Genomic DNA, 17,012 nt, shown 5'->3' on the forward strand with positions numbered 1-17,012 from the left:
ACCAGCTGAATCGTCCTCGTAATCCGAGGAGCAGCCCCAAACCGCACACGCTTGGATTATTCCTTCAACAAAAGGCACACGGCATCCTATATGCATACAAATGCGTTTCAGCATGGAATTACACTCATTAAAGTTCTATTTCAATGAATTTTCGTGTAATTTCGTAGTGCTGTTATAGCCTCATTCCAGAACTTATAAAAAATTAATGAATCTTGTTTAAATTGAATCTGATTTCGGAATAACTGTTTTGTGAAAAGTGATTGAAAAATTATTTGCATTCGTTTTGGATAATCTTTCGTTCCATTTATTGAAGCAATTCTTATTACGAAAGGGCGTTGAAAAATTCCATCAACGTTAAGGTAGAACGGTACCTCTTTTGCGGGGCAGAAGGTGAGAGGGGACTCCTATGCTTTAACATGGAAAGCCTCTCGTCTTACCAACTGCACGTGAATTTAATTTCTGCCTTTCAATTTACACGAAAAAATGATAATTGTGTACTTTTAGATGAAAAAATAACTATTCCAACCATAATCTTCCTAATTTTGGCGAAAAAAGCTTCTTGTTTTATATTTCAAAACACCAAACATTTGCTTTGACAGCAGCAACGCAGGGTTATGGTTTCAGTTTTTCAGTCTTGGCTGCTCTGCTCAAGCTCGAGGGCAAGTTGCAAGTCGCACTGTTTATGTGCGTTGCTCGATGCGACGTTGCCGCGTTTGAAGCTGTGTCCGCCAGAAGAGAGAGACAAATTTCGTTTATTAATTTTATTTTGCACATTGCAGATATAAACGGCACGGTGAAATCACTGCAAATTTCGCGAGAGTTATCTTGACCGTTGGTTCATATACCAGTGTTCGTTTCATCAAAAAATGGCATTTTTAACCATTGTTTTTCAATGTTTTTTTCCGTTTTCAACGCTTTTCCATAAGATCCAATGTAAAAAACAGATTCAATATTCTCAGAATAAAAAATTTCGCGAGCAAACAGTTCACACACTTTCAAAGGTCTCTGCCAATTTGGATAAAAATCCCTCTTTTTGAATATACGGTACCGTTCCACCTTAATATCCACCAATTCGATTTCACTCCCTGGAATTTTACGTTCGATTCCTTTAATCGAAACATTTTGAATTCCGTCAATTTGCAGGGTTACGACAGTCCCGTGGGTGAGCGGGGTTCGCAATTGTCCGGTGGACAAAAGCAAAGAATTGCCATCGCTCGTGCCCTTGTTCGCAGACCAGCGATTTTATTGCTCGACGAGGCGACCTCTGCCCTCGACCTTCACAGCGAGGCGACAGTACAAAGGGCACTCGATGCCGCTGCCAAAGGACGCACCACCGTCGTCGTCACTCATCGTTTGTCTACCATCACCAATGCCGACAGAATTGTTTTTATCAAAGAAGGACAGGTCGTGGAAATGGGAACTCACGAGGAACTTTTGGCCCTTGGACAACATTATCACGGTTTGGTGTCCGCGGACGCGAGTGCCGCAGCCAAAGGTAAAATATAATAGTTCAATTTTCTATCGAATCCTCGTCGTTGATTCATTTCATTCGTCCAAATTAAATCACAATTTCAATGTTTTTTCAACTCTCGTGTTTTCTTTCACATTTTTTAATCAGCCAAAGCGACAGCGTCAGCTGCAAAAACGGTAACAGCAGCGAAACCGAAGCCGAAACCACCACTGAAAAAACAGTTTTCAACGTTGTCGATGCACTCTCATCGCTTGTCGCTCGCCGGAGGTTCCACAACTTCCGAAGAAGAACTCGAGGAGCATGAGAAGCCCTACGACGCTCCGATGATGAGGATATTCGGGCTGAACAAGCCCGAGTGGCCCTACAACATCGTTGGTAAGTCACTTCGACTTTTCTCTCCTCTTTACTTGTCCAATACTTTTGAAAAAGTAAAAAAGAATCATCAAAATCATACCGAAATAACGGAGAAACAAAGCAAGGAAAATGGACGAAAAAAAATGGTGAAAATCGAGGAAAAAACGTCTATTTCCAGGCTGTTTGGCGGCTGCGGTCGTGGGAGCATCGTTCCCAGCATTCGCGGTGCTGTTCGGTGAGGTGTATCGTGTACTGGGTTTGGTGGATCCGGACGAGGTGCGTCGCGAGACGGTTAACTTTTCGATACTGTTTATAATCGTTGGCGTGGTCACCGGCCTAGGAACGTTTTTGCAAATGTACACATTTGGTTTGGCCGGTGTAAGAATGACGACGCGTTTGAGGAGCACGACGTTCGCTGCGATGTTGAAGCAAGAGATGGGTTGGTACGACGAGGATGCGAACAGCGTCGGCGCGCTCTGCGCGAGGCTTTCGTCGGACGCGGCAGCGGTGCAGGGAGCGACGGGAAGTCGAATAGGAGCGATATTGCAGGCGTTGTCGACTTTGGTCCTTGGCATTGGTTTATCGATGTATTACAGCTGGCAGATGACCCTGGTATCGATTATTTCGATCCCATTGGTGCTCGGAGCGGTATTTTTCGAAGCGAGGATCATGAGTGGCCAAGGAATGCAGGAAAAAAAGAAAATGGAGTGTGCCACGAGGATCGCCATCGAGGCGATTTCCAACATCCGGACAGTCGCCAGCTTGGGCAAGGAGGCCGCGTTCCTCGACCGGTACTGCGTCGAATTGGCGCACGTTGCCCAAGCCACCAGGACGAGGAACCGACTCCGCGGTCTCGTTTTCTCCTGCGGACAAACGACTCCTTACTTCGGCTACGCTCTCAGTCTTTACTACGGCGGTTATCTCGTCGCTCGCCACAACCTGCCCTACGAGGACGTCATCAAAGTCTCCGAGGCCTTGATCTTCGGCTCCTGGATGCTCGGCCAGGCTCTTGCCTTCGCTCCCAATTTCAACACCGCCAAAATATCCGCCGGCAGAATTTTCCGGCTCCTCGACCGCGTCCCCGAGATCATAACCCCCCCGGAATTCGAAGGGAAAGATCGCGACTGGAAGGCCGATGGTCTCATCCAATTCTCCAAGGTCGAGTTCCACTACCCGACCAGACCGGAGTCACAAATCTTAAGAGGCCTCAATCTCATCGTCAAACCTGGACAAATGGTCGCGCTCGTCGGACAGAGCGGCTGTGGAAAATCCACGTGTATTCAACTGCTGCAACGACTCTACGATCCTCTCACCGGTAACGTCACTATGGATCGACGCGATATCAACTCCGTCGCTCTCTCCGCTCTCAGGGCACAACTCGGCGTTGTTGGACAAGAACCCGTTCTCTTCGATCGCACCATCGCTGAAAATATCGCTTATGGCGACAACAATCGACACGTCACCATGGAAGAAATCATCGAGGCTGCCAAGAAATCCAACATCCATAGCTTCGTCAGCTCACTTCCTCTCGTAAGTTCTTTGCCCTTTTATCGTCCGAGAAAATCCATTTTTTACGGCATTTACGGCTTATTTACTCATTTCTATTAAATCTCGGTATCTTTTGCATTTTATTCATCCAATTTTCTCATTCGATTCCGTTGTTTGGGTTGTTTTTTGGAAATTTCGAGCTACCGGTCGAACAGCCTTTCCGGCTGCTTCACTATTTCGTGCCAATCAAATGAGACACGAATTCCGTATTTTTCTTCGGTGCCCACCCGTGAAAATCCATGCGAAATATTTTGAATTGTTTCCAGGGTTACGAGACGAGACTCGGTAGCAAGGGAACACAATTGTCGGGTGGCCAGAAGCAGCGAATCGCTATAGCGCGTGCTCTCGTGAGGAACCCACGAATTTTGTTGCTCGACGAGGCGACGTCGGCTCTCGACACTCAGAGCGAGAAGGTGAGACATTTTTTCGGGAATTCTCTCTTCCTCCTAGCCTCGTCCACGGAGTCGTGACATTATTGTGGACAAACAGAAAATAAAGAAACTAACTCAAAACATTCTCCGTTGAATAAAAAGAAAAAAAGCACTCGCCAGAGCCTTTTCTTACTTCAATTCGTCTAAGAAAAGGGGCACAAAAGGCAAAGTGACGAAGAGTAAAATATGAAAAGGACAATACTCGAATACCAAGTATTTTCATTGTTTCCTATTTTCGTCTTCATTCCACTAAAGCTTTTCTTCATTTTTTTCTCCATTTTATCACCGAGATTCGTCTCCCGTTGTCCAGAAACACGAGCTCACTAATTCGAAAACAGTTTCTACTGAAAACATTGAATCTTTAACTCTGCAAAAGTCCGATTTGAGCCCTTAAAAAAATGGGGTCGAAGTTATGTTTGTAGCTCGGCACTCGAACCGTAAGAAAAAACTTGAATCTCAAATAATTCTCAATTCCTGATAGATTTGCTCATTTTTTTGGTGTAAAAGAGAAAATGGAAGTTTCTCCTGTCAGAATGCAGTCGAAAAAATTGAAGCGAACATCGAGAAGTTTTTATGATTAGAAAACCGAACGCTGTGGTCATAAAATTTCCAATGAACACAAAAACGCATGGAAGGCCATTATCGTATATTTGCGCCTGATAGGTGTCACGCGTATGCAGTTGTACCGGAAATCCGATGCGGTGAAATTTAACGACAATAGGAAATACTCGATAGCCCAATCATCTCCGGTGTGCGGAAGTGCAGTAAACGCTATGATTTGAATTCTCATATTCCCTGCTGTTTCTCTTCGTACACATGTATGCTGCTCAAACTGTGAACTGCTTGCAATATCATATGTGAAAAAAATTCCATCGTTCTAGCATCGAAAATCGGACAAATAAATGTAACGATTCGGGATCAAAGGAAAACGCGAATTGAGGCTTTGATTTTCTGCAAAATATTCCGTATTGGAAACGATAAAACCAGCTGCTCTTCCGGGTCGTGAGCTTCGTATGAGTTTAAAAAAAAGTATTTCTATGAGCGAACGAACAAATTATAAATAAAAATACACATTTCGTGAATAAATTTATTTGCAAATTATAAAAACTTCGATAAATTATAGTGAAAAATTTCGTTTTCTGAAGCAGATTTTGAAAAAAAAACGTTTTTTTCCTCCTTTTGGAAACTTGTTTGAGATTCCGCTCCCGAGAGGGGTCGATTTTCAACGTTTTCTTCTATAAAGTATCGAATAGTTGTTCGCACGTGAGGAATCTACCAGATATTGAAGAAAGTGTCGAAAAGCTTGAATTTTGTACGTGACTATTTCCGGTATGATAAAAACTGAAAGAGAATTGAAATTCAATGCCACCACACATGCGCAAATGGAGCGGAAGCCTTTGACTTTTTCATTTAGCCGTTGGTTTGTTTATTTATTTATGTTTTTTCTCATTTTTGCCTCTTCTCCGGGAAACAGGTCGTGCAAGCAGCTCTGGACAAGGCGAAGGAGGGCAGAACCTGCATCACGATAGCCCATCGTCTGGCAACGATAAGAAACGCGGACGTGATATGCGTGCTGGAGAAGGGCACGGTCGCGGAAATGGGAACTCACGATGACCTCATCGCGGCTGACGGTCTCTACGCTCATTTGCACGCACTGCAAGAAGCCGCGATGGAGTAATTTTCCTCGCCCATTAAATCACCAATCCACCGTTGGCCTTTCCCAGACTCCTTGAAACTTTGGAGCACGGAAGGACCGAAAGAAAACAAAAAAACAACTATTTTACTCGTCAGTTTCAATATCAATTTACACTTTCAACTTTCATGAGAATAACAAGAAAAATTAAGGCTTCAAGTTCGAACGAAATTCAAATAATAAGGGAAAAACCGAAAGTGCGCTTCTCACAATTTGGAAAAAAATTGAAATATTCTTTCAAGATCGTTTAAATTATTTTCAACTACTGTTTTGTGCAGTTTAATCCTTCACGATTGATTTGTTTTCATCGTTCTTTCCTGTCTCTGCCAGTTTGTCTTTCTGTCTCTCTTTTTTGTTCATGACGATTCGTATACTACAGTACTTTATGATTTTTTCTCCCCACCCTTGGACGAATTCACTTTTAGATCATTTTTCTTCGATCGATGAATCTTGAAATAGAAATAACTGAAAAAAACGCACAAAAACGGACGTATCTCATCAATCATAGGTTTCAGTGTCCCCCTCAAATCCAATCGAGCTGGTATTTCATTGTAATCATTGTACCGTTATTACAATTATCATGATTATTATTTTATTATTACTACATTATGATTATTTTATTAATATCGTTCGTCTTATTTTTATATAGAATATATTCTTATAGTTTGTACGTGTAGCCTTAGCGGATTATTCAAAATAAAACAATCGACACGAATAACGGCGTGTGCGTGGACGTGTGCGAGTGCGAGTATTGTTCAATTGTCAATACCCACGTGTGAGCCTCGGCGTATGACGAAAATGAAGAAAAACACACACATTTGAATATCCATTTTTATTTATTTTCGTTCCAAAACCTTTCCTCGTTTCCGCCTTCGAGTAACCAATAAAGTGAACTACTGAAGTGTTAGTCAGAGAGCTCAAGATGTTTATCAACACGGATCGTAGGAACGAATCATTTTTCTCACGGATTTTCCATCCGGTTGAAATATGCGATGGCATGAAAATGCTTCTCAGGACACTCAAAATCCTGAGTCTAGAAAAAGTGCAGAGGAAAATAGGAAGATCGATATTACGAATGATCGTATACATGCCATTTGATAAAAATACTGGCACAATGTCCTGGAGTCATCGAGGATCAAGTTCCTCATTCGTTGATAGAGAAAAATCCACACACACTTATGGACATGAAATGTGCCTCAATTGATCAATTGAAAACGGTCAATCAATACGATAAAGAATATACGTACTTTCAATGATTAATCTAAAATCCACGAAATCAACGCTTCATCGAGTTCGATAGAATGATAAAAATATAGTCGAATATTGACCATTAAAAATTTATGGGAATTTATGCAATCAAAATATGTGAACCTTTGTACTTTTTATTCGAAAATTAAAACGGAATTTTTTCCAAGGCCGAGTACTTGAAAAAATACATGATTTATGTCGACTCGAGAATCATATTGTCGACTATAAAAATGGAAATTACATGATTTTTCATTGGGACAATCTTTCAGGTAACGTTTTATGATAAATGCATTGAAAAAGCTTACGAACATCGTTTGCATCGATACCATTATATACATTGCATACCAGCGGTGCTTTATCACAATGACAATACGTACGCAAGTATTTTAGAATTTTTGAAATGAGACTTTTTTTAGTGGAACGAACCACAATTTTTTTAGAATAAAAATAAAACATGTGACGCCTTGAAAATCGTATTTTTTCCATCTATAAAAGAGGCAGCTCATTTGGTGTACAAAATAATTTGCACATTTTCATCCAACATTAGCTCCGCTTAGACTGAAAACTACGTATTGACCTTTATGGGAAATCTCTTCGCTTAAAAGTTTGGCTGGCTTTCAACGAAAAATCACTGAATCGATTTCGATGAATCTTTTCTAAAAGAGGAGATTGCGTGATTCAAACTACGTCGTTGCTTTCCCGCTATTTCTATATTTCGCTTTCAACAAAAATGTAAAATAAAGCATAAATATTTTGTTGAATATTTGAATTTGGGAATACCTTATCAGTAATTGGAAAGTATAAAAATTCCGAATGCCTTCAGAAAAGGGAATAGAAATCTCGTAGACCATTTCTATGAGAAATATCTGCACAGAGGATTCGAAAACGACAAAAATGAGAGGTGGCTAAAGTTCTAATTTAGTATACAACAAAAATACAACAATATCAATGAAATACAAGAAAAATGAATTGAAAATTTGAGCTAAATATCCGAAGTAATATTAAGACTTATGTAAGGAGCTGAATCCTTGAAATCCAATGATTAAATTCAGACATAAAAATTGAAATTCATTTCCATCAATACCGAAACTTAAAAATATCATATTTTTGCGTATTTTGCACGTGGATCGAAAACTGACATAAGTGGATAAATTCATTAGTTATGAACACCGGAAAATCAAAATTGCAGAAACCTTGCAAAGCTTCTAAGAGTGAGACTACGACGAAGAATTACGTTATATTACAATTTTTAACCGAAAATGATGTGCCTGTGACGAGTAAAAAAAGCAGAAAATAAAATCGTATATATTGATAAGACATGCAACATTGTCGTCTTTCATTCTACACGCGTTTTCCCGCAGTCCCACAAAATCCTCGAAATTCATTTCCCCGACAACTCGTTCATTCCCATGACGCAAAATTCTCTCTATTTTCATCAACTGTTTCCAGTTTCGACGGACCAAACAATGAGCGATCCTACTAAAATAGCCGACATCCGAATCGTAATGATTTCTTGAAATTTCCCATGAGAATCAGAGGCATGCGCTCATGTTTTCGTTTGGTTAGTATTCGATATGCATTCAACATTGGTCGTGGGATCGTTCGTTCGTTCTGTCCACCTGGCTCTGCTCTGATATTTGTGAAAAACATTGGGGGTTCAGCCACAATGAATGAGTAATGGAATTGATCGTGACATGGAAATAAGGGTCCTAAAAAAACTTCAATCCACAAATCACAAATGAGATGAACGAAATTAAGCGTTAAGGAGGGTGGCTACACTCGTCAAAATGATAAGAAATCGATCAAATTTAGTGATAATGTTCTTCAACATCAAGTGCGAAGACACCATTTTTTTCAAAATTTTCTTCTGCTTAGTTATCGAGTAATTACGCATTAAAGCAGATTTCTTATGCCCGGAATGTATACCTATATGTATGGAAACGCTGTGCTTATACACTTGAACTTTAGTGATCAATTACTCGATAACTGTACAGAAGAAAAATCTTAAAAAATTTGTATTGTCAAATTTGGCCCTAAAGAATATGTTCACCAATTTTTATTCAATTCTTATCATTTTTAAATTTTTCATGTATTTAACATGGTTTAGCATGGCAACATTGTATCGTCGGTAGCCACCCTCCTTAATAATGGGGAGAAAAAAATGTGAAAAATGTCAAAAACACACAAAAAGGTGATTTCGAAGGCCAGCTATAATCGAAGCAACACGATCAAAAGTTACGAAAATAAATCCGAAGAGAGGAGACATTTATTCTCTGTGCGGTGTTATCCCCGTTATGGAAAAAGCATCCCCGATCGTTACGTCCATGCTGATGCAGCCAGGCAGACAACGCTTTGGTCAGAGCATTGGCAATCTCTCATGCAGCATCGAAGGCAGAGGCGAACGTTTGAGTTCTGCTGAAGAAGGAAGACAGAGATGAGAGAAGCGAGAGGAAGAGAGATAAAGGGAGAACACGTGTGTTCGAACATCTCGAGCTTTGCTCGCGTGCGACGCATATAAATCAGCATAAATTGCAATGCCGGATTCCGAAGTCGGTATGCATCTCTCAGCCTTCTCTCTCTCTCCTCCCTTCTGCGCCCCGTATTTCGTCGGGATTCCTAGACTGCGTCCTTCTCTCTCTCAACCACAAATAGTATTATGCACACACACACACACACACACACACACACACACACACACGCGCGCGCGCGTATACAGAAACACATGGATCCACAAAACGACGAGACCGATACCAGAAACGTTAACACGACGTATTCACTCCTGCTACGTCCGTGCGATCTTCCTCGCCGGACTCTCGCCTATTCCTCCCATCAAAGCGTATATATTATTTCGTACGCTGCCTGAGTGAAGAGCACAGGAACTTCGAACCTCAACCTCCGAGCTGTTTTGGAGAAAGGAACATTTCAGCTCGTTTTTCAATATTGCGAGGCGCGAAAAACAAATTGTAATTCTCGCGATTTAACGATGAGTTGAAAGTCTTTGTTAAATCGAGAATTCGATTGTTTATGTTACAAAATATCTGATAATCTGAGACTTTGAATCTTGATTCTGGAATGGTTTCTATAGGATAGAAACGCTTTTGGAAAGCTGACTTCTTTTGTGACGATCAAGAGTCATTTTCGAACTGGAGTATTTGGGATTGGGACGCCTGGAAATTACGCACGAACACATATTCCTGAAAGTATGTACATGTTACAACCTTACGTAGGAAATTTACATATTTTTCATTGGTGTAAGAGATGCAGCACTGTTAAAGCCTCAGGAATATTCACAGCTGTCTCTCTAAGCGTGATGGTTAGTGGGGTTGTTCATAGGTGCGTGGATTTCGGTTGTATGGATAATTTAGTAGGTGGATAATGATAATAGAAGGTTATACTAAAATCCATGGGAGGATAGCAGTGAAAACAAGCCGTTCGAAATAAATGGGAATAAAAAAATACTTTCAAACTTTTTGGGTTTTTATAATTCTTCGATTTTTGGTAATATCCAAGTAGAAAATCTGAATTAACGTATCGTTCGATTCGTTAATTTTTGTTCGCAAGCGCCTGAAATTTATTAAAGGGGTCCTGCTTTAGAAAGTTAAAAAAATCGATTGTTTTCGGGAATATTTTTTCATAGACGGAAATACTCATGACAGCGAGCTTTTCGGTATAGTTTCAAGGATATTTTGAGAGTTGAAAAACATTTTTTTAGTGGGGGAAATACTGATTTGTACGTGGATCATGCCTCGGGTCTGATCGTCAAAGTTTCTTAGTTGCATACAATGTGGAGGTCGTAATTATTGTCTGCACCTAAATTCCAATTTTTTTTCCATTTTCACATATTTTTCTTCCATACGAACCTACAAGAACCCGAAAAATTTGCGAAATTCTATATTTACAGTACGTTCAAGTAATATTTATCTTTTTAGAAGCGTTTTTTTTTCAAACTCGTTAAAAATATAGAATTTCGCAATTTTTTCAAGTTTTAATAGATTCATATGGAAGGAAAACTTGTGAAAATGGAAAAAAAATTGGAATTTCTGGTGCAGATAATAATTACGATCTCCACATTGTACGCAGCTGAGAAACTGCGACGATCAGACTTTGCGCATAAACCACGTACAAATTAGTATTTCCCCCATAAAAAAAAGTTTTTCTACTCTCAAAATATCCTTGAAACTATACCGAAAAGTTCGCTATAGTCAGTATTTCCGCATATCCAAAAACATTCCCGAAAACAATCGATTTTTTGACTTTTTAAAGCGGAGCCCCCTTAAGGGTGTTTGCGATATTTAGAGGAGAAGAAAAAATACGACGCGGGAGGTATAAAACTGGTGTGGCAACATGCATCGGATAATTTGTTGGTAGCCTTAAAATATGTGCAATGTGCTACCTACACAGTAATCCATTAATATGCACATGCAGGCTTTCAAGCACATGCATCGGACCCACATATCATAGCTATCTACAAAGCAGCCTTATCCTATAAACATGCAAGTTCTTCACTTCCTGTACAATTTCTATCCCCTTCTGGGAGAGAGTGTAGTTCCAAGTGTGCTCGGGGTGAGAATCGTTCCTCTTTGCCTTATTCTCCCAGCGGAGCATGCACCATCAGAATTTCCTTTTGCCAAGTTGGAAAATCCGATTTTCACGAGCAACAACGTAACGCACTGTGAATACAGCAAGAAGTAGCGGAGTATGTGCACGCACACACATGTGTTCAATTTACTCTCGTAAAATGTTATACAGAATTTACAGGATGTGCCAAAAGTCGCTTCGCATTTATGGCGGTTGCGTAAATCGTTCAATTCTGAAACGAAAAGTCTTCAGTCATTTTGCGCTACGATGCTTCGTTCTTGAGATATTCGCTTATAAGCTATGAACCAATAGCGAGGTGGTGTGGCGAGGTGGGGGATCGAGTGGGCGGAGCGGACTCCCCACTCTTTCTCTGAGCACTCCGGTGATTGGGTATTTCCTGTTTCACTCAATATCTCGTCAACGCTGCTTCGCAGAGAAAAATGGCAAAAAACTTTTCTGTTCATAATTGCCTGTTTTGTCTGTGCGATGACTTTCGAGTTGTTATTTTTCAGACATCTCGTATATAAATTCGCACGTAAAGTACAATTTGGACTTTCCGGAGATATAAGTGATGATAACGTAAGATGGAACGTCGAATTTAGTTTGTCTCGGATCACAAACAGGAAGACCTGTATGTAATAATAAAGTTTTGCATTTCGTTAGTGTTACGAAGCTCTGTGATAAGTGTACGATATGCTGAAAATAAGCTCATACACGTCCTTCCCTTGGTCCAAAGCCTGCTTCATAAATGTTCTATTGTACGTGTACACGCAAAATGGAGAACCAATGTAAGCGGAAGCTTCGTGAAATTTTACTATGGCGTCGCAAGAGTTCAGAATACTACGACTAGTAAAAAGTTTCCCAATAGAGTTACACTGCACTCAGGGAACACTCATTGCTCCTCCTTTCTTATGTTAGATCGGATATAATAAATTCGAAATTCTTTATTTTCAAATTCAATTTCAAACGAATTACAATATTTTCGTAAACGACTTCGTTTTTAGAGGTACACGAATAAAACTGTCGAATCTCTTGGTATTTTCTTTTTCTTCACTTTCAATTATTTTTTAAGAAAAAGTTGTTTATTTTATGATTGTTTTTTGCAATGTGAACATCCCACATTTCGAATACGAATATTTTCATGTTCCTTTCCCACACTTATGCTCTTCTCTGTTCTGCTCCAAATTGATAATAATCTTACTTCAATCTGATAATTTACAAATAAATTCTGATTCTCTCTCATCCAATTGATTTTAAATTAACTCATCATTACTGAGCAATCAGTCCCTAGAATCCTGGAAGGAAGTTGATGAAATTGTTCACTAAATCCAATTTCGATGAATACTGTTACCTCAATGAATACACTACGATATTGCTTTATAAGTTTCACTAATAATTGGTTAGCATATTAAATCGGTTTTTAGTGTGTTCAGTATGCTTTGATCATTGAATTTGTTTCATTCGGAAATTTACTTCCCTAGAAATCAGAGTGGGAAGCAAAATGTACGATCTCAACTCCTTGTGTTGTCACGTAACACCGTAACTTGCCTGAAAATTCATTTACAAAACACGGATTAATTAACGATCGATAGATTTTTCTCTCCTCCTCTTCTACTCTTCCTGTTCTGGTCTTCGACATTTACTCATGAGGCACAGTGAATATTATTAAAAATGTTTGGATAACTTTTTTTCCTAACTTAACTTTTTTCAATATAGTTGACTTGTATTTATAAATTTGGTAATTATGCAGAAGTGGAGCTCCACCTATAACCGGGCTGATTTTGTTATTTTTACGTTCTTGATGAAAGTGGAGCCCCACTTCTGCATAATTACCTTTTTCCTGAATAGGAAACATGATATTCATTTTTAATATCGACACTTCCGAAATGCTCATTAATTTTTAAATTCAAATTTCGTTTCACCTGAAACCAACTTCATGTGATTCGAAGTCGTTTCGTGTTAAGGTTCCTTGCAAGCACTGGGCTAAAGTACCCTTCACTCGACTACGAAAACGGCGTTTCTCCCGAGCAAGCACCGAGGAATTCCAATTTCGATACGGGCCTGAGAAACCGCAAGGGCGATGCAATTGTTCGTGATACCCCCCGGGGTATTCTATCGCTCTCCCTCTCATGTCATCCTCTTCCCGGTACAAATTTGGAGATATATATTCGGAAAGCTTACACTGCAAAACGGACATGCGGACGTTCGTACGTTGCTCGGGTCATGACCTTCATTCCGGGGCATCCGTTTGCATGTTATAATTGAGTCAGAAATGATGAAATTCATTAAATTAAGGGGGTCACCCCATGTGGAAGCCGGATTGCGCTATGAAACGTTTTTGAAAATTAAAATCTTGTCTTTCATAGCCTGAAAATCCTTCAATTTTTAAAATTACTTTACGATTTTAGTTCACGCGATAGCCACTACTTTACAAATCAAAACATTCTTTGATATTTTTATCTCAGATTAACCAATCCCCTGGAATCATGAAGACCATGGAGAAACTTATGGGTTCCTGAGGAGTAGTTTAACACGGAATTAAACCGAGATATCTCGAAGATATCGGAGTTAAAAAATTCTATCGTAGAGCTGAAATACCATTAAATAAATCGCGAAAAAACCCAAAAAAATTCGGCCGCCACAGGGGGTGACCCCCTTAATAGAAGTATTGAAATGATACTACAATGATGAGATCCATTGTATTATCTCTAAACGACCACATAAATTATAATTAGTCTTCATTTCGGATTAAAGGAAATATCTTATTATATTTCGCTGCACACCCGGAGCATTTTCATTTACGAACCAATAAAATCGGCCAAGTATAATAGCGTCTGCCCATCCACATGAAAGTATAGATAGATAAATATACGTAGATAGTTCCTACAACGGAGAGCTTACAACGTACCAACAGCATCTTCAATTTTTTCACTCGACTTTTTCAACCAGCCTTAATTTATATTTATATCTCAGTGGGAAATTAGCCAACAACGAAAAAGAAAACGACAGCCATCGACAACCCTTTTCAAACTCCCTTTTAGCATCTACCGAGTGTCCGAAAAATCGTACCACGACTCCAGCGGACAGATAAAACAATTCAGAAGAGAAAAGTCTTCAGAATTTTTTCTCTTCGATTACGCGTTCCTCAGATATTTGGTCATTTTGCGACAGCCAATCCGAGGCCCGCTCACGAGCGAGCTTGGAGTGGGAGAAGCCCAAACCACGCCCATTTTTTTCTTCCGTCCACCGAATTGGTTGTCACTCAATCACTATTATCTCGTGAACAAAGAACCAGAGAAAGTACTAAAAACCTTTGTTTTTGAAAATTTCACGATCCTTCGACCCTCAGAATCGTCAGCGAGAATTTTCAGGACACTCGGTATTTGATAAGGCATTGTGTTCATTTTTTAATACTTATGGATAACTTGGAAAGTCCTTATATACATAAATATAAGTGTATGTGTGCTTACGTGTACAACGATAATTGGAATTCTCCGCGCTCGACGATTCTCTACGATGACGCCGGATTTATTATAGTGCACGCCCTGATATAAAAAAGTGGCCGAACCTCGAGCTCCTATAAAACGGGCGCGTGCTGCACGCCAAGCGATAAATTTATATCGATATAAATTTATCGCGAAAATGTTATTTTCTCTACGCCCTTACTCCGCCTCTTTCTCTCCATCTGTTTCTCTCTCTCTTTTTCTTCCCTCTTTCGTGTATCCAACTATGTTGTGCTTACTCGGTTATCACGTATTTTTCAGAGGAGTTTACGCCCCTCAGTGGCCCAAGCTTTCATTCAAAACGTCGTACACTCACCGAACAACGATCGCAGAGAGTACGAATTTACATTCCTTTTTAAACGCCGAATCGAAGTGAGCTTGACGTCTTTTTTCCCAACACTCGCTATAATTACTATTCTCGGCTATTTCTCATTCAGTTTATTAACTCGTTCCCTCGCATTTGAAAAGCTCGTTTCTGTCGAGAAAATTTTAACTGCTCGTACAGTTGAATTTAAAATTTTGTAAATTCAAGAACAAGTCAAACCTCTTCGAGTTTAGAAACATTTTTACAGAACCAGGCACTGAAGTCACCAACCTTGAAAGTGTTTTTTCTAAATCGAAATATTCTTTTAAGGCCTTACATACACTTGCAGCGGGCGAAAAAACGTGCTTTTCTTGGTTTTTTTCGACGAGAAAATAAATGTTTAGTGAAAAACTGTAAACTACATTCATTAATACATATGTTCATGTACTTGTACAATTTTTTTCATCAAAAAATTTCTAAAAATAGCGCAACTCTAGCTGTATTCCAGTAGCACCTTTTTTAAGCATTACTTACGATGAACATGATAACTAAAAAACTACTAATCCGATCTGTACCAAATTTATACCACTTATTTATTATAAAAATAGCTTGGGCCTGAGCGAAGGATTTGTAAAAATTTTGATTAAAAAAAAACGGCGACAGTTTTAACAAAAAATTCATTTTTTGAAGTTCTAAATTTTCGGTTTTTTGTTACAATTTTTTTTCCAACAAAATACGAAATTCTTCGTCCAGGCCCTAACTATTATTATAATGAATGAGTGGTATAAATTTGGTATGGATCGGATTAATAGACGATCTGAGATAATCGCGTTTAAAGATTCAAGTGTTAGGCGACCGCGCGCACCGGACGGTCGGTTGAAATACTCATAGCTACGAATCTACCGTTCCGATCTTTATGAAATTCGGTGATAATATTCTTCAGACATTGTAATTGAAGAATATCTAATAAAAAAATTTTCCATTTTTCCACCCATCACAAGTTAACGATTCGACAAACGAGAATCTTTTCAAAGTTTCAAAGTTATCTCGATAATTTTTCATCCTCGAGATTCAAGTAGACGCATGTAGCGATATTTATTTTGGATTATCAAAAATTTCCAGGTGGAATCAAAACGAGGGATTTCGAATTGTTTTTAGAAGATTAAGCATGTTTTTACGGTCGAGTTTTAATTCAACAGGAATAAATCGGAGAATATATTATTTGGAATTTTTTCCATCCAAGCTGCAAGCGAATACCGAAATTTAATTTCATTTATGGTCCGAACACGAACTACCAGGCACCGGTGGCAGAAAAGTGGATAAAGAAAACAGAGAAAATGAAGTCTCTCACCTCGTGTTTTCCCGTATGAAAATGCTTGCAGTATCAATCTTGATATTATAATTCGCGCCCGAATAATTTGCTCGGAGATTAATTTATGCGCGACGTTACGTGAACTCCTCTCGCTCTTTTCCGTTTCTGAGCGAAAGCTTTTAACTGAAACTTTCTCCTATTAAATGTACAAATAAATTATCTTTGCTGGATGCACAAATATAACTCTGAGTCTCTGAAACGGAATTCTCAAAACTTGAAATCCTTTTTAAGGACCTTACACTCCCAAGCTTTTCGTTCGTCATGATTCTTTTACGTTTTTTTGCAGTGTCAAAATTACACAACATTCTTTCCCATTCATTTTTATAAATATCATGAAATAAGCGATTTTAAAAAATGTTTTCTCCAGATATTTTGACCGATTTCAATAAATCTTTTCATTTCGATTCCATAAACAAAATAATTGTACTGTTGGTAAAATCTTCACCGAATTAGTAATTTTTATAACAATTCATGACTAATCAAAGTCAGATAAATTTATTTGATGCACAC

At 39.1% G+C, this 17,012-nt stretch overlaps 1 protein-coding gene across 7 annotated transcripts in view; it reads left to right on the plus strand.

Annotated features, from left to right (window-relative positions):
• Positions 1-6,320, plus strand: part of Mdr49 (Multi drug resistance 49) — a 57,179-nt gene extending 50,859 nt beyond the window's left edge. For all 7 annotated transcript variants that reach the window (XM_043434152.1, XM_043434156.1, XM_043434153.1 and 4 more), the window contains 5 exons: positions 1,144-1,495; positions 1,619-1,846; positions 2,004-3,355; positions 3,640-3,786; positions 5,279-6,320. In XM_043434152.1, the coding sequence (XP_043290087.1) occupies positions 1,144-1,495; positions 1,619-1,846; positions 2,004-3,355; positions 3,640-3,786; positions 5,279-5,482 (2,283 nt within the window). In that variant the 3' untranslated portion in view covers positions 5,483-6,320. The remainder of the gene's footprint in view (positions 1-1,143; positions 1,496-1,618; positions 1,847-2,003; positions 3,356-3,639; positions 3,787-5,278) is intronic.
• The last annotated feature ends 10,692 nt before the right edge of the window (positions 6,321-17,012 follow it).

This window comes from Venturia canescens, chromosome 1 (assembly GCF_019457755.1).
Source record: "Venturia canescens isolate UGA chromosome 1, ASM1945775v1, whole genome shotgun sequence".
Classification (NCBI taxonomy): Eukaryota; Metazoa; Arthropoda; class Insecta; order Hymenoptera; family Ichneumonidae; genus Venturia; species Venturia canescens.